We start from the raw sequence: 18,612 nt of genomic DNA, 5'->3' as shown, positions 1-18,612 counted from the left end.
GAATGGAAAATATGGATTTTCCCAAAAGAATTGATGATAGTTTGATATTTTAATCCATTTCATTGTGTCGCATTGCCATGGCCATTGTGCATTCACAGAATAATATTAATAATCACCACCTTTCTTTCTACATGTGCGTATGTGCGTGTGTGTGCGAGCGTGCGTTTGTTAAAGGCAATCCACAAAGAGACCTTCCTTTCTAATCCATGTCGCCCTCACCACCATACGTTTCTTGTCTTCGCAGGAATACAGTTTCGGTCTGTAAATGACTTGGGCATAATAAATGACCTTCCCGTGCTGTTCGCCATCAATCCTTACGTGCACGAGCCAACCTATTTCATTCGTTTTTATTCACAATCCTTGATCCGCCGCTGCACTAAACAAGCAAAAGCAAACAATATTACCGCATAGTGCTGTTGGTCGAACTACTCGCATCGCTTTGAGAAATAACATTCAAAATTGGTGGTCCTGTACATAATGATTTTATACAAAGACATATCCCAGCTAATTACATGCACGGTTATATCCCAAAACTTCCACATCCCAATACTACCATACATTGTTAAAACAACTCCTCATCACCCCTTTCTAGGTGTATAGCCCAGGAAGTGCACTGAACTGAAACAACTGATAATGATACATCACCTGACTTAGCAGAGTAGAGATTTTAGTAGAGAAGAGAGTAGTTACTTAATAAATCTGAAATATATATAATATAAATTCGTCCATATTTCATGTAGGCAAAAACTGTACATTTTGTTTTCTTGTTTCACCTTCAAATGCTACTTTCATAGTATTCTGAATATACAAAACTTAAATTATGCAAGCAAAACGTACATTTAATGTACATGTATATTAAAATATGTAGTTTTACAATATAACATGGCTAGTTAGTTTTGAAATTGTATATTATTGTTTAAAAGGGGCCAACAAGCCAAACGATTCCATTAAATTCTGATTTGCAAACATAAAGTAAGATGTAGCAAAATCTTCAAAATGAGAATATGAATTGTATAATGGTAGTGACACAATATAGGTAGTGGCATTTTTAATAATAGCCAGTTTCATATGTTTACTGTAAAAGATAGTTTAATGAAATTTGTCAGTCAGATATTTCAGAATATGTAAAGAATATGTAATAGTCCCTGTCATGAAAACAGATAAAGACTAAGTGACACTGTGGCGGTATATAATGTCATCATCGTAATGGCCCTATCACAGCCGTGTTCTCCTACGCCAGACTCTTCAGGTGCATCAAGACAGAAGAACGTCAGAGACGGAACCGTCCGCTTGCTACTGTTATCTACAACAATAGTACAGGGTGACAGGGTAATGACTGTCAAACATGCGGGTGAAATCGTAGCCTCTGGTGTCGGTGATTTCCGTGGAAAACATTTCCGGGAACTACCGACAACATTTGTTGCGTTTTGGCGTTACACTATTTTTGCGTTCAGTGTTTCTCTCAACTATTTCAACGAATGACCACTGTGGTGAAGTGTATAATTGGATATACAAGCATATTTACATGGCATAAGAACGTATAAATCGTATGACTTGCAAGTGCGAGTTTTCCTTCATTCAAACTAATGTTCCTGGTTGAAGTCTGAAACATACCGCATAAACACGGCCTTGGTGACGTGTAGCAGCCATATTGGAATACTGCTGTTGACACGGGGTACTGACTCAGACGAAATTATTACCACCTAGGAAAGGTCCTCTGACATTTCAAAGGGTGTACTGATCACCATTTTACCCCAGAATGAGAGGCGTTACATACATATATTGCACTGTCGCTAGTTTGTTTTGGCTAAGCGAGGCATTCTATTTGCCGGGTCTTGCCCCTGTCACGTACTGTGAAGAATCTGAACGACCAGCAACTTGTAAGGTGAGTTGGATAGGAGAACGTTTTAGCAGTCTCACAGAATGGATAGTAGATTGACATCACTATTTAGGATTTCCGTATTTGTTGTTTTCCAACACTGTGCAAAGTTTGATGGAATTTATGCACTTTTGTGTACAGAATTATGAGAGTATGTGACGTGTCTGATGACATGAGCAAGTGCGAACAGCCTAAATATGTTTTTCAGAAATATGCGTGTATTTTCGAGGCTCAAAGTCATCTTAGCATATTTAAGATTTGTTGACATATTGCATGTACTGGCTCCAAACCTAGCATCAACTCGCATTAGTCTGTAGCCATGGGGACACAAAAACTACTATTTTCTATTCTCAGAGTTACCTTTATTGGGGCTACTTGAAAAAGACCACTGAAATACTAAGACTTAATACAAAGGTTATATTTTAGCCTGTATTCTACAGAGTATTAGCAAGCGGATTGGTGATATGAGATTGCTAATGAATTTGACTAGATGTAGAAATGCTGATGTCTCTCCTTTCGATTTGTTAGAGGATATGTTATGAATTAGGTGATGATATGGTCAAGTGGAATAATTTGTTGGTCAGTCTTAAAGGATATAGTCACAGGCACTCTACTGTTTCTGTTGACCAGGGGAAAAACATACACACGTTAAGATCCCTGTTTCAACTCACATTGGCTTGTAACTCTAAAAACTGCCATCAAGGTTTGTACTGTCACTAACAGGGTCTTGGCACTATATAAAATGAAAGGGATGTAACGAGGTCAACACACCAAGTTTGTTTCAGGGCGAATTCAACAATGCTCACTGTATTTATCCCATTTAAAGTATGCACACATTTCAAGCCAATAGATTTACCAACAAAATAAAACATTCAGCACAAAAATCGAAGCAGTAGTTTGGGAGCTAGGGTCTTCGGAAGCACGGAAAAAAGTAATTTTTCGATTCCGAGCCAAAATCCCTACTCAAAATTTGTAGCGGTTACTCACCCGTTTTTTTGTTTCTTTCACAGTATACACAAACGACATGCACCAAGGCATGCTGAACTGATGGCACCTGTCAGCACGCTAGTCGCCATTCTTTCGAAGACACTTACACCTCACTGTCATAATGAGTTTACGTAGATTTATTCATCGCAAACAGAATTGTCGTGCCCGTTCGCCATTGACGACCTTGGCCTTCACCTGCCCCGCACTGAACGGAGCAAGGAAGCTCATTGGCTATAAATAAAATGTGTCCCATCAGATCACTGACTCTTTCCAGTGAATTCGCCCAGAAACGAACTTGGTGTGTTGACCTCGTTACATCCCTTTCCTTTTATATAGTGCTAAGACCCCGTTAGTGACAGTACATACCTTGATGGCAGTTTTTAGCGTTACAAGCCCCTGTGTTTCAACTTGGACAGTGATACTGTTTAGGCAGCCAGTGTGCATTAAATTTTGATGTAGCTGTCTTGTGCAGGATGTAAATTTCAATTCAAGAAAGCCTTAACTCCAGTAGGTTGGTGATTCAGTGCTGTCCAAGATATTCCTGAACCAAATATGACACACAACTGCACTACCAATTTTTCCTTATCCTGACTCATGTTTAATTGCTTGTCTCCTTCTTCTTGCGAATGATAGTGGAACACTTGAATCCCATTTTGAAGCTCCCTTCAAAAAAGCGGACGTAAAATCACTCCCAGTGTTACCTCCCTTAGGTATTTTGGCGGGAAATCCATCAAATGACCAAACACGCTTCACTCTCCTTCTTCGCCCTAGACGACGGTTGTGAGAGCGCCTGGGTCCCCCTATACAGCGTTATATCCTTTTAAATATAGGCCTTTACCACTACATTAGCTGTATACGGCATTTAGGAAGATATACCTAAATATACGTCAGCACAAGACTTGACACGCAGAGGAAGACTACAAGTACAACTGCGCCCACTACAAGTGTTCGTGGACGCTCATCTAGACAGTCTGGACCGGATGGACTGAAACCATATCTTCTATGGTGGGCTCAGAAGACGTAATGTTTGTGGAGGAACCTACTTACCAGAGGCGGAGTGCAACACTCATCTCTACGTAGATGCATCACTTCAAGGATGGGGAGCCCACCTCGACAACGAAGTGGCAGCAGGGAAATGGTCGAGTCAGGAGCAGAGTCTGCACAGCAACATGCTCGAGATGAAAGCAGTAATATACGCCTTACTATACTGGTCCAGCATACTAAGGAACGCACAACTGATGATCCATACAGACAACTCCACAGTGGCGTTCTACATCAACAAACAAGGATCAACAAGGTCAAGGAATCTTCTAGACCTCAGCTTACATATGTTCAGCATAATAGACAACCTGAACATCGACATAAAAGCATGTCACATTCCTTAAGCCAAGAATGTGATAGCAGACACCCTATCTCGTCCAACACAACTATCCCCGACGGAATGGATGTTACATCCAGAAGCCTTCAGATGCATCATACAGAGGATAGGATCTCCGCTGCAAGACCTGTTTGCTACAAAGCTCAACAAACAACTACAAACATTCGTCTCTCCGGTTCCGGATCCACAAGCATTGGCAACAGATGCTCTAAACATCTCCTGGGAAGGACTAAACGCTTACGCATTTCCACCTCCAGCTCTTATACTGCAGGTGTTGCAGAAAATCAAGCAGACGAAGAAGCTGCAACTGATTTTGGTCGCGCCCTACTGGCCAGCGAGGGTGTGGTTTCCTATCCTCAGTCCATCCCTTCAACTCCCAGAGTGGCCGAACCTACTGATTCATCCGCACACCAAGCAAGTACACAGGAATCCAACAGTATTCCAGTTACACGCTTGGAACGTATCAAGACTTACTTGAAGAAAAGAAGATATTTTTCCAGAGCAGCGAAAGCAGTCACACTAGCTCTACGTAGATCAACCCGCAACTTGTACGACGAGAAGTGGCAGAGTTTTGAGAAATATGCCTTGAGGAAGGGCTTCACGGCAATGAAAGCAACACATCCTCAAGTGGCGGAATACCTTTGTCATCTAAGACAAACGAGGCGGTTAAAAGGTTCAACACTCTCTACATACCTAGCGGCCCTAAGCACGGTTATCACCATGAAGACGGGTGTTAAGTTGACCAAAGTACCAGAGATACTGGCTCTACTACGCTCCTTTAAATTGGAAGACCAACAAAAGAAATTTAAAGCGCCAGCTTGGGATCTCAACATTCTTGCAGCATCTCACCAGTGAAGCTTACAAACCACTAGAAAGAACATCCTACGAGTTTTTAACACACAAAACTCTGTTCCTGATCGCTTTGGCAACAGCAGCTCGGATGTCGGAAATACATGCTCTAGATTTTGAACGAATACGATTTGATGCACATCGCAACATCATACATCTGGGATTGAGATGCGACTTCATAGCAAAGAACCAACTGCCCGGTCAACCAGACAGTTCCACATCCCAGCACTCTGGACAGTCCTTGGGCCACAGGATACTACAGGACCTACCCTTATTCCCAGTCAGAGCATTGAAAGGCTACCTACAAAGGTCTAAGTCGAGGAGACGAAAATTCAAGCGCCTTTTCTTCCCTTTATCTACGGAGACACCAGGTGTGCGAGAAAGGACAGACAGCACAGCACAGGCTAATTAATCAATAACTTGGTGGGCACTTGTGCACATGCTTCTGTAACACCTGGCTGTCCCTTTCTCTGCACTCCTCCCTCGTAACAAATAGTGAACTGTGTCAAAATTTTAATGATAGTTTCTTAAAGAACCTTTTTGGTGGAGTCCGGAAAATTTTCAAATATAAGAAAGCTGTTGGGTATTAGTAAATGATAAACATGTGTACTATTTATATTTATGTGACAATTATGTACAATGATAAAATTTGCAATTCATCGGTCCGTTTCTGACTCAAACGGACTGTAGGACAGGCCAGCATGAGTGACAGACCCTGTACTTGTAAAGGACTTACTCGTACATGAAGAAGGGTCGCTTCTCCACTTTATGCGAGCATCAAGACGGAGTCATATAAATCCACACATAATGTCAGGAGAAGACGGTTCCAGAGAAATCTGACAAGTTGTGGTCCCCCCAGACTCATAAGAGGAAGCTGGAAGAAAGGATCAGCACAGTGCCATAAGAAGTTCCCTCAGGGGGGTATGCAGGACGTAAATCAGCAAGCTATGAATCCAGAGTGGCTTGACCCACCACCGGTTCTGTCGGATTCTACAAGCAAATAGCATGAGTCAGGATAAGGAAAAATATGTAATTTGTTTAGTAAAATTGATATTGTATACTTATCCTGACTCATGAGGTCAGCCCTCCCAACTTCCCCTCATGGCAATCTGGATTCCCTCTAATCCGGGTGTCAGGCTTATATTCGGAGAGAGTGAGGAGCATGTTGGGTCATGTGACGGATTTCCCGCCAAAATACCTAAGGGAGGTAACACTGGGTGAGTGATTTTACGTCCGCTTTATTGAAAGGTGCTTCAAAAGGGGATTCAAGTGTTCCACTATCATCACGCAAGAAGGTGAGGTGAGGTGAAATTGGGTTTTACGTCGTGCTTGAGAATATTTTGCTCATATGAGGACGTGCATGCGTGTGTATGTGTATGTGCAGCTGCTTGTACTAGCCCAGACTGAAGCTGGTTTTATAGTGCTAGCTCACTGAGATACCATGCCGCAGTGAAGCATGAATACCCCACTCAGACACATTATACTGACTCCGAGCCGACCAGTCCTTGTTGTACCCATTAATGCCGAGCGCAAGGCAGGGACCAGCAAGTACCATATTTTAACGTCTTTTGGTTTGACGCGGTCGGGGATCGAACCCGTGACCTTCCGCTCTCCGGGCAGATCGCAAGAAGGAGACAAGCAATTAAGCATGAGTCAGGATAAGTATAAAATATCAATTTTAATCAAAAAAATACATTTCGCTTCTGATAACATTTTTATAATCCACTTCGTCTTTCTCTTCCAGTCCAAGGTCCCAGTCTTTGTGAACCGCCTTAATTCTTTGGAAACAGTTGTGCCTTATGAGTACCAGAGGTAAGTGATGGTTGCTGTGTAACAGTGCACAAGTCATCTGTCATGCATCATGTGTTGAGCCTCTTGTGTTTGTGTGTGGCACTATTGTACAGTTGCTATTGTGTGAGAAATGGATAATATTTTGCTTTTTCTTCAGTCCAGTAACCATGGTTACAATTCAGTGTCTGAACATGCTGTGTATAAGTTCTCCTGATGTTCACACTGATCTTATGTAATTCTTGAAACTATGTTTACTTGTGCTGTGATGCTTGAGTTGTCAATAGATCAACCAACCAGAAAATACATTATTTTCTCATAAGTCTGAAAAGACAGGCTAATCATGCTCATAGTTATGTTTTCAAGACATTAGCTGATATTTTGTAGACAATCCCTATTATGCTTGTTAAAATATTCTTTGTACAACACAGAGGTACACATAAGCTGTGTAAATGCGTAAATTATGCAAATATTTATGTGAAAACTCAATTCCTATTAAGTCTATTGCGTACAAGTTCGCTTGAATTTTTGTAAATACTCAATAAATGTGATCTTATATGCGTACACACAAAAATGTCAAATCTTAGCTTGCGTACCGGTGCATAGATAAAATAACTGAGGTATATTGAGAGGTTCTATTTCAGGACATGAACTTGACAACTTGCAGTCTTTCTTATCGTTTCTCATATTACCGATCAAATATAAATAACAAACACTAACATTTAAACTTTATATTTTTAAAATTAATGGAAAATGGCAAAATATCCAATTGAGTTTGAGTGAGGTGACAACAGTATTGTTTCAATGTGTTTTGTTTCAGTTTTGACTTCTGTGTTGATGACAAACCATCATCTCCAGTCGAGAACTTAGGACAGGTGGTGTTTGGGGAGAGGATAAGCTCATCTCCTTACTCAGTAAGTTAACATCTCATTACTAGACTATAGTAACCAGTTGATAATGTCCAGTGCTTTGTCTACACAAGCACCAGTTCATAATGTGTACAATATTGTCAACACAACTACCCAGTCATGTATAGTGCTCTAGAAAAATAATCTCTCCTTCATAATGTGCAGTGTCCTGTCAAAACAAGCTCAAGTTTGATATACAGTGCCTTGACAAAACATACTCATTTTTAATCTGCAGTGCCATCTACGGATGGCTAAAAAGCTAGAAAATCGGAAATCTCATCAATGGGAAATATCATTTATGATTATTGATATAAGATTTCTTATCGAGAAATTCCTGTTAGAATTAATCATCAGTATCCCATGCATGTAGCAAGAGGTGACAAACGGAATTGGGTAGTCAATCTCGCTGGTTGACACGTCACTGTATCCCAATTGCTTAAATTGATGCTCATGCTGTTGATCACTGTGTTGTCTTGTCCAGATTTGATGATTTACAGACCCCTGCCATATAACTGGAATATTGCTGAGTGTGGCATTGAACTAATCTCACTCCCTTATTGAGAATATGATACAAAATACTACAATAACTCTTGTGATGAAATAAAGTTTAAATTTACACTGTTGGGTCTTCTTGTTCTGCTATTGAACTGTGTTCAGGATTGTTTTGTTAGTAATCCAAGCCTAAATATGTCTCCACTCTCCAGAGATGTGAAATATTTTGATTGCTTTCAGGTGTTTGTGGCATGTTGGCTTATAGTTCAATATTCAGTTATTGATTATTGATCTCTGATCGGCCATTGATAGCCAATACTCATTCCTTGTTAAAACAAGCACCAATGTGAGAATATGTGGTTCATTGAAGTACAATGTCTATTCAGTCGAGGGACATGAATCGCATATTGGGAAGTTTGAGTTTTTACTACATATTTCTAATATAAATATGCTTTCCCATATTTAATCTTAATTTGGAAAAGTTTCAATAGTTAAGATGCAATCATGTTCACATCTTGCTGTGATTTCAGGTTACTTAAGCAGGGCTCAGTGCATTTTTAAGATGAATATTACTGTGTGTTATTGTATACGGAGTTCATATAGGGGTAGTCTAGTGGTTAAAGCGGTCACTCGTCATGCTGAAGACCAAGGTTTGATTCCCCACATGGGTACAATGCGTGTCCCCCACCATGATGTTGCTGGAATATTGTTAAAAGGGGTGTAAACCTAAACACATTCATTCACTTGCTCCTATGCACAGTTTTGCTTTACTATCTACATGAATTCTCCTGATGATTGTTTCAGTTTACTTTTAAGAAGAATGTGACATGCCAGTCTGTGTGTAGCAAGGAGTACAAGAAGGGGGATCAGGCGTCAGTGAAGAAGCTCAACTTCCTGCGCCGTGGTATTGCCCTCAACTACATGCATCACTGGATTGTGGACAACATGCCCATCACCTGGTGCTACATCGTAGAGAACAATAAGAGCTACTGTTCAACCGGATTTCCAATTGGCTGCTTTGTCACCTCCCAGGGAAGACAGAAGGATGCATGTGTCATGAAGGTATTAGATGCGTTATTTGTTATTTCTTTTAACAAAACATCTCACACCTCTTCATTGAAGTGTTAATGCCTACTTGTTTATAATTCAATTCAAATTGAAATTTATATAGCCTGGTAACCAAAATGTCTAAAATGAGAGCCAACCAAGGCAGATTTCAATTTTCATTTATAATGTCTTGATCTGGTAACAACCTACATGAAATATATGAAACTATTTAAGGAAGTTTGAGAAACATTGTGTTTACTTTGGTAAACTGTGTTGACACTTACAGTTGTTTTGATCTTCATTTTATATTACTTCATAGCTCTATTAGAATTGACCCGTGAAGATCCGGGTTAGAATATTGATCTTCAGTAACCCGTGAAGATCCGGGAAAATATGTTGATCTTCAGTAACCCATGCTTGTCGTAAGAGGCGACTAAAGGGATCGGGTGGTCAGGCTCGCTGACTTGGACACATGTCATTTGTTCCCAATTGCGCAGATCGATGCTCATGCTGTTGATCACTGAATTGTCTGGTCCAGACTCTATTTACAGACCGCCGCCATATAGCTGGAATATTGCTGAGTAAAACTGAACTCACTCTATTAGAATTTGAATATAATGCAAAGTAGGTCATGTGTTAGTATTGCAAATGTTGTGATTAATCAAATGTGTCCTTTTACTTCCAGGCTGATTTCAAGGATGCCAACACTTACTATGTGTTTAACCATGTTGACATCACCATTGAGTACCATTCTGGCACTAATGAAGAATGGGGTGTTGATCTTGGTGACAAGGGTGGGCGCATTGTCAGGGCTAAGCTGGAACCCAGAAGGTATGTACTGCCTCACACAGCTAGGCAACAGGTTTAATGGTCATGTCTTGTAGGCTTGGCTAATAATTGTCCAAAGGTGAAGACTAAAAATGATCATGTCTCAGTCAGACACCTTTGTAACTGACAACTGGCTCTTGGCAAGATGTATTGCAGGGATGGCAATTTTCTGCCAATTATATTTCAAAATCATCCCCCATTCGATGACACAATATTAAGATTTCCGCTGAAAATAGACTTTCCTGTTGCCATCGCTGGTATTGTGATGTCAATAGAATTCTTGTATTGATTTACTCTGTGTGCTCACTAATTAAACCATTCTTGACACTTTCAGTATCTTGCACAACAAGAAGGGCGCAGAAGCTTGTGCAGGGAATGCTCCAGTGAAAGGCGTCAAGGGAGGCGACATGTCCGACAATATCAAAATTGACTACACCTACTCCGTTTACTGGGTGGTAAGGTTCATTATATGGCTACTTCCTGATAGAATACCTTGGTAATTACAGCTGTGCTAAAGGTATGATGGTGTGACTGTTCGCTGGCTAATGCCCATGGCTTTGTCCCTCAAGATCAGTTAGTGACCTCTCAGAGGTTTTTGAACGCATTCTATTTTCCAAGAAAGATATATGAAGGATCTGTGGGACATTCGGAAGCATGTGAAAAGTGAAGCAATCTGAGTAGTGATGATTGATATATTCTTTGTTTGCCAGGAAAACAAACAGATCAAATGGTCGTCCAGATGGGACTACATTCTGGAGTCTATTCCCCACACAAACATCCAGTGGTTCAGGTACCTGTTCTTGTTTATATTGTTGCCCAAATAAGCATTGATACTTTGGCATTATAAGTTTCATATGTTTGGAAATTCAGTACTCTGTTACACAGGGGCTTGTAACGCTAAAAACTGCCATCAAGGTATATATTGTCACTGACGGGGTCTTAGTACTATATAAAAGGAAAGGGATGTAACGATGTCAATACACTATGTTCGTTTCAGGGCGAATTCAACAATACTCACTGTATTTATCCCATTTAAAGTATGCACACATTTCAAGCCAATAGATTTACCTACAAAATGAGACATACAGAACAAAAATCGAAGCAGTACTTTCGGAGCTAGCGTCTTCGGAAGCTCGAAAATTGTGATTTCTCGATTCCGAGCCAAAATCCCTGCTCAGAATTTGTAGCAGTTACTCACCCAGTTTCTTGTTTATTCCACAGTATACACAAACGACATGCACCAAAACATGTTGAACTGATGGCGCCTGACAGCGCGCCTAGTTGCCATTCTTTCGGAGACTTACATCTCACTGTCATAATGAGTTTACGTGCATTTATTTATCGCAAACAGAATTTTGTCATGCCCGTTCGCCATTGAATACCTTGGCCTTAACCTGCCCGCATTGAAGAGAGTCAGCGATTTGATGGGACATAATTTATTTTTAGCCAATGAGCTCCTTTGCTCTTAGGTGCGGGGCAGGTGAACGCCAAGGTTGTCAATGGTGAACGGGCATGACACAATTCTGTGCCTACTACAGACAAGAAATCTAGAGAAGATTAAGCTTGTCACACATAACTGATCTTACACAACTATGCTCAACGGGCTGGGCTGCTGAACACAAATACTCTCCACAGAAATAATGCTATACTTGTCATAAATATATTTACCCTATGCTCGTACCTTTCTTCTCCGTGCTTCTAATGGACAACCGTGTTTCGGACATTCAACTGAAACTTGCATGTGCAGACACTTGCCTACTGCCACATTCACATGTATGACATAAGGAAAGTGACTGTCTTTGTGTGACTAAACGTGAAAGGCCTTTGTCCTTGTGCTATAAGTTAAGCTGGGGAGGTGGCGTAACCTATTTGTTAAAGCGTCCGCTAGTCACGTCAAAACCCGGGTTCGATTCCCCACATGGGTACAATGTGTGAAACTCAAATCTGGTTTCCCTCTGCAAGATATTGCTGGAATACTGCTAATATGGCCGTAACACTATATTAGTAGTTATGCCTTTTTTAGGCATCCCTACATCCATATACTTATGGAGCAAATCCCCATTTGTTACTTTCAGGGATATATGGAACAGTTGATACCATTACCTACTCTGTACTAAAACAGTGTGCTTATGTCTGTAGCATTATGAACTCGTTGGTGATTGTACTCTTCCTGTCTGGTATGGTGGCCATGATCATGCTGAGAACTCTCCACAAGGACATCGCAAGATACAACCAGATGGATAGCTCGGTATGTCCTTGTTTTCCATATTGACGGTGTGATAAACATGTCTATGACAGGCTTCTTTGACCATCCCATTGCTGTTGTACTGCTTCTAGAGGGAGCGGTGGAATAGCCTAGCGGTTAAAGAGTTCGCGCTGCTCATCACGCCCGGGACATGGTTTCAATCCCTTCATGGGTACAATGTGTAAAACCCATTTCTTGTGTACCCCACCATGATATTGCAGGAATATTGCTAAATGCAGGGTGAAACTTCACTCACTCAAGCTTGTAGCTTTTATCATCCAGCCATATCCATAACACATTGATTATGTTTCATGATGACTATTACAGGAAGATGCTCAGGAAGAATTTGGGTGGAAGCTTGTTCATGGAGATGTTTTCCGCCCCCCACGTCAGGGAATGCTTCTTGCAGTCTTCACAGGCAATGGTGCTCAACTCTTCTGTATGACGTTCATTACACTGGGTAGGTCATCCTCACAGCAGCTTGTTACTGTCCCCGCCAAAACGTATAATAATAATCAGATTCTGATTAAGCGCTGCAAGCAATTACTTTGTGTTTGGAGACTGTGCGCTATAGAAGATGACTTATTATTATGTATTCAGCAGCATCCGTCCGTATGTACGTCCCGATTCTTGTTAGCGAGATATCTCATGAACTGTTGTACCCAATGTCTTCAAATTTAGTGAGTGCCTACATTGGGAGATTACGCATACACCAGTCAATTTGGGTGACCTTGACCTTATCTTCAAGGTCACCACACTTTGACCACTTTTCAAACTTTGACCACTTTTCATAAACACAATATCTCATAAAACATTGCACCCAATGTCTTCAGTTATGTTCACAGCCTACGTTGGGTGAATGTGCAGGCACCAGTCATTTCAGGAATCTTGTATGTGACCAAAACAAATAAAAAGTAGTAAAATGTTATATATACTGTATTTCATTCTTCTGTAGTGGTGGGGGACATTGCCACATTATTGGCAAACACTTGTGTATAATGTTGTATGCTGGAGATTGTACAGTTGAGTAAAACATTCCCCTTGTACTTGCAGTGTTCGCCTGCCTTGGTTTCTTGTCTCCTGCCAATAGAGGTGCTCTCATGACTTGTGCTATGGTGAGTACCAAGATTGGGCAGGCATAGCTTGTGATTGCGCTCCAAAGTATACAAGCAAGTTTATACCATCTATTAACTGTTTGCAGACACATAAACTCTGAAACATTGCTATATCCCGTAGTATAAATATTCAGCATGCTCTACAAGGTAACCATGTGTGTTGCAGGTGCTGTATGTCTGCCTTGGGACACCAGCTGGCTACATCTCTGCCAGGATCTACAAAAGTAAGTAAACTACCCTTGGAAGATACAATCTGTTATAAAAGAAACACTTCTGCCTTTACTTGATTGCAAGAAACATTCATCATTGCTGGTACAGCTGTAATGTTCACTTATTTGAAATTCCTCTGTATCTGCACTGATATGAGAACCGGTTCCATGCATGTTTTTGAAACTGTGGTGTAAATGTGAATCCATTCCTTGCTGCTTCAGTGTTTGGAGGAGAGAAGTGGAAGTCCAATGTGTTGCTCACATCCTTTTTTGTCCCTGGGTAAGTGGGTGTTATTAGTCACTAGCTTTTCACCATTTAACTATGTTTATGACAAACAGCAACATGCATGAAAATATATACCTTGATTTTACATCCTGATTTAATACAAAGATGTATTTCTTGTATTATATGTATAATCAGAAGTGATTATGTACTTGTGTTTTTACAGTGTGATATTCGGTATCTTCTTCATACTGAACCTTATTCTGTGGATCAAGGGTAGCAGTGCTGCCATTCCCTTCACCACCCTTCTTGCACTGTTGGCTCTCTGGTTTGGTATCTCTGTGCCACTCACCTTTGTCGGAGCGTACTTCGGCTTCAAGAAAAGGGTAAGCTTTATCATATTAATAGTAGTTTGTACAAAACCAGTTCAAATGGATGTGACATGTACCAAGAGTTAAATATACTCATTCTAAAAGGTCTATCATGGGTCTTCATTAGCATTATTTCTGTGGAGAGTATTTCTTAATCTTTTTTTCATTGGTATTGTAGCCCATTGAGCATCCAGTTCGCACCAATCAAATTCCCCGTCAAATCCCAGACCAGACCTGCTACACGAAGGCCCTGCCTGGGATCCTCATGGGTGGAATCTTGCCTTTCGGCTGTATCTTCATCCAACTGTTCTTCATCCTCAACAGTATCTGGTAAGTCATGCTGCAGTGTTGCTGTTTTTGAGCAGTTTAAACAACATCAGGTGTAAGACTGACCATATTCTTGTTTTTCATCTTGATCAGATTTCATAAGAATACATTATTCAATGGTTATTGCATACTTTAGCATCTATGGTTTGGCACAGTTTGAAATTGCATTAACCACTTAAGACAAAACTAAAGCTTGCATATTCACTGTTACTTGCACATTAGAGTGTACAAAATCTATAGCATCGTTGGGTAGAAGTGAAAAATGACATTTGGACTATTTTTTCATGAGGTAAATTGTATGGAATTAAGCGCTATATAAGCAACCTTATTATAAATCCTTGTTTGTCACAGGTCCCACCAGACCTACTACATGTTTGGTTTCCTCTGCCTGGTGTTCATCATCCTCATCGTCACCTGTTCAGAAGCCACTGTCCTTCTGTGTTATTTCCATCTGTGTGCAGAGGTAAATAGAACAATCTGCTTTCACAAAGAACCTCACCTGTTACTAAATTGAGGGTTTCATTTCTTGAATTGCTATGTTGTTGCCTGAGTGTCAGATGTAACTTGTAGAACACAATGTACCTTGACACTCATCATCTTGAGTTGTCCTGGTTGTGATGCCTTTCAGCTGATTCAGTCAATTCCCCAGCAAAACAAGTAGCAATGAAGATTCTTGAAGAATTGGTTTTGTTTTGCAAACTTGCAATAAACATTAAGAAAGCTGTGTAGACATTAGACGTGTGTATATGTCAGTTCCTCGTGACCTTTGGAAAGTAATTTTCAATCTGATTCCAGGACTACCACTGGTGGTGGCGGTCGTTCCTGACAAGTGGTTTCACGGCAGTGTATTTCTTCATCTACTGCATCCACTACTATGTGTCAAAGCTGGAGATGGTGGGGGCAGCCAGTATGATTCTCTACTTTGGATACACTGTCATCATCGTATTTTGCTTTTTCTTGCTCACAGGTGAGGTGATATTGACCAGTAAAGTACTGCATTAAAATATCTCAGCTGATTTTTGTGATTTGATTTTTCGATGAATGAAATGTTTCTATGTCAGTTCCTGATGACATGATAAAGTAGTGCCACAACACATTTGTCTGTGTCGGCAATGGGATTTGGCTCGATTTTGTAATTAGGAAATTGTTACTGTGAGAAACTCCATGGAGGACATAATGTGTTGATGGAATGCACAAGTATTGTTTAGAATGAATGTAGTAATTTACTTTGTGAAACTGGCACAGAATGAAGACGATGCATTTTTTGAGAGAGTTACCAAAGTGTTAGTATGAAAAGGGTATTTGATATGACTAGTGTTAAAGGTACTCTGGTTATGAGTTGATTCTAATTTGAGGTAGCTGTCTGTAATTTTTGGTAAGATGGAATATTTATTTCATATTAATAACTGCTTAAGGCTTCTTTCATTGTCCAGAATATGCCATTTTGTCAATGCACTTCTTATTTGCAAATGTTGTAGTGTCAAATAAAGGCATTAATTGCTAAGTTACTTTGTATTGAAGTTGCTAATACTATTAACAGAAACATAATTTTATGTGTTGCAGGTTCAATTGGTTTCTTCTCATGTTTCTGGTTTGTGACAAAGATCTACAGTGTGGTAAAGGTGGATTAAGCCTTTAGCAGTCCACGTGGGAAGGGAACCTGATGAGAGGGACTACCTTTGGGATTACATCACTTCATGCCTGTCACGAGTGCAGAACACAAGCAGTAGAACCATTGTGCACAAAACAACTATGGAAAGTCATAGTGCATGGAAAAAACTGATTTAGACTGAGTAAATGAAGATGAACCTAGCCCTCTGAAATACATGAGCAGCAAGTCTGAGAGGACCATGCATATCAGGCAGTGTTGAGGCTTAGTGCATCTGTGGGACAAGTGACAGTGTGGTTCATGTATGCATAATTTATATTCACCATATTTTTTTTAGCCATCATGTGTACATACTATATGTAGCAACTACTCGGGGCTTCATACTGAGTTTTCTTCCTGAGTTGCCTTGCAAATTAATGAGTAGACAGCTTGACTGAGAATTTTCTGAAAGTCCCATTGTGATTGCCAATGTTTATTTGGAGACTGTTTATACTGAGTGGATGAACAAGTAGCAACATTTTGTGCAGATCCAAGATTACTTCAGTGCACATACAGACTAACCCAGTTAGTGGAGAGCACTCGGCATAGTCAATACATTCAAATAAGGTGATGTTCGTGATCCAAGACTATCGCACACAGATATAACTAATATCCAAATGGAACTTGGGGCTCAACATTTAGTAGTTCTTGTTGAGTTCAAAGGCTTAAAGTGTACAGTTTAGTTTAAAAAATCAAATATTCTCTTTGATGAAGAAAGCTATGTATGTATGCAAAACTAGCCAAATACTGTTTTGGAATATTTTATGAATATTATCTTTGAAACCAGTTGTCTGAAATAGAGATAAACAGAAAGAGACACAGCAACTCCACAGATAGGTTCATTGGGAGCAGTATGCATGTGAAAACAACTTGTTAAACTATACATGTGCTAGGTTTTTGTAAACCGACTCTGATGTGTCAATACCTGTAATGTGGTGCCTGATAAACTATTTCCCGACAGATGTGTGATGCCCTATATGTCATACCACACTAATGGCCAGATAGGTTATCCATCAATGGGAGCTCTATCCTTGTCTTGCCATGCTGGAGATACCAGAATTGTGGCAAGCCAGACACCATTCCTTCTTGGCAAGAATAACCCATCTCCTTGCTTATCAAGTCAAACAGAGGGGGATCTCATGATGTCGGAGCTTGAAGTAACTCTTGCTTCTTACTGACCAGTTAGTGTCTGCACATCTGTTGGTTAATGTACTGTATTGTTCATGTTATATAAATCTGTATATATTCATTAGACTTGTACATCTACTGAGAGTTATTTGTAAATTTTGCGTTATTTTGTTATTGAAGAAATCTATTCATGTGTCATGTGTACAAAATATGCCATCCAAGACACCCATTGTTAAGAGTAAATGTTTTATTGAAGTCCATAACGACAATGTGCAAACCATAAGTTGAGTCACACTACTCACATTCTGCAATACAACTTTACTAAATAACATGGTCCAGATTTTATGTTGGGTATTATCTGTTAAGTATTATATTTGAGACACTTCGGGTTTTAATTTAGTTATTTTTTTAACAAACTGAATCATTGTGAAGTTGAATTACATGAGTGTGCATTACAATATCATTGTCCATTGCTTCTATCACTTGAATGAGTTGTGTACAGGCTGTTAAAATCATTGTACGCATGTGGCTTAATATACAGCAAGTTTAATGCTTTGGGACCTGATTACATGGATAAATTATGGGTATATATTTTTCTTGTTGATATTGCAATGAGTGAAGGTGACTGTGATTTGACTGATATGTAAATATATGCACATGTTACATCAAATCTCTGGTGTGGACAACTTTTTATATGTGGGAGAATAACACTGGTAATAAACTTGGACTAACATTCATTTTCGTGATGTCTTTTGTCTCACTTCCATTAAAGATGTGACATCTTTGAAACAACCTTATCTTGTTATACATATTGAGAATTATGTCTTCTTTAGTCTTCCCACACGTTTGTCCAATGCTTAAATGTCTTGCACCATTTTTACATCTTGAACAAGCAGAGGGGAACAAGCATGTAGATATACCTGCACCAAGTTCATGTGTATGAATAAAAGATATGCTCTGTTCCCTATAAAGATGTTGACCGCTACCCAAGCCATAACAGATCAAACCACCACCACCACAGGGTCAAGGATTGCCTGGGTGCTACACCATTTTCAGAAGATCCTGTCTGCTGTCAAGACCACTGGGTCACAACATAGTTATGCACTTGCGCAGGTTGAGAACCTCAAGAATTTTCTTGTATTTGAGTATTTACAGACCGCCGCCATATAGCTGGAATATTGCTGAGTATG

General features: G+C 40.0%; 1 protein-coding gene across 1 annotated transcript; it reads left to right on the top strand.

Moving 5' to 3' along the window:
- The first annotated feature begins 1,621 nt into the window (after positions 1 to 1,621).
- LOC124285670 (transmembrane 9 superfamily member 2-like) lies at positions 1,622 to 18,157 on the top strand. Its single transcript, XM_046721943.1, has 17 exons — positions 1,622 to 1,885; positions 6,838 to 6,905; positions 7,702 to 7,795; positions 9,086 to 9,343; positions 10,014 to 10,159; positions 10,491 to 10,611; positions 10,867 to 10,946; positions 12,296 to 12,404; positions 12,729 to 12,861; positions 13,455 to 13,516; positions 13,683 to 13,740; positions 13,948 to 14,005; positions 14,175 to 14,334; positions 14,498 to 14,649; positions 14,998 to 15,109; positions 15,442 to 15,613; positions 16,210 to 18,157. The coding sequence occupies exons 1-17, from the start codon at positions 1,760 to 1,762 to the stop codon at positions 16,275 to 16,277; spliced, it is 1,977 nt and encodes a 658-aa protein (XP_046577899.1). The 5' UTR covers positions 1,622 to 1,759; the 3' UTR covers positions 16,278 to 18,157.
- Positions 18,158 to 18,612: the final 455 nt, after the last annotated feature.

Source organism: Haliotis rubra, unplaced genomic scaffold (genome assembly GCF_003918875.1).
Source record: "Haliotis rubra isolate DU_JTF1 unplaced genomic scaffold, ASM391887v1 Scf365, whole genome shotgun sequence".
NCBI lineage: Eukaryota > Metazoa > Mollusca > Gastropoda > Lepetellida > Haliotidae > Haliotis > Haliotis rubra.
Note: the sequence above shows the minus strand (reverse complement) of the source record. Positions and strands in the feature narration are given on the sequence as shown.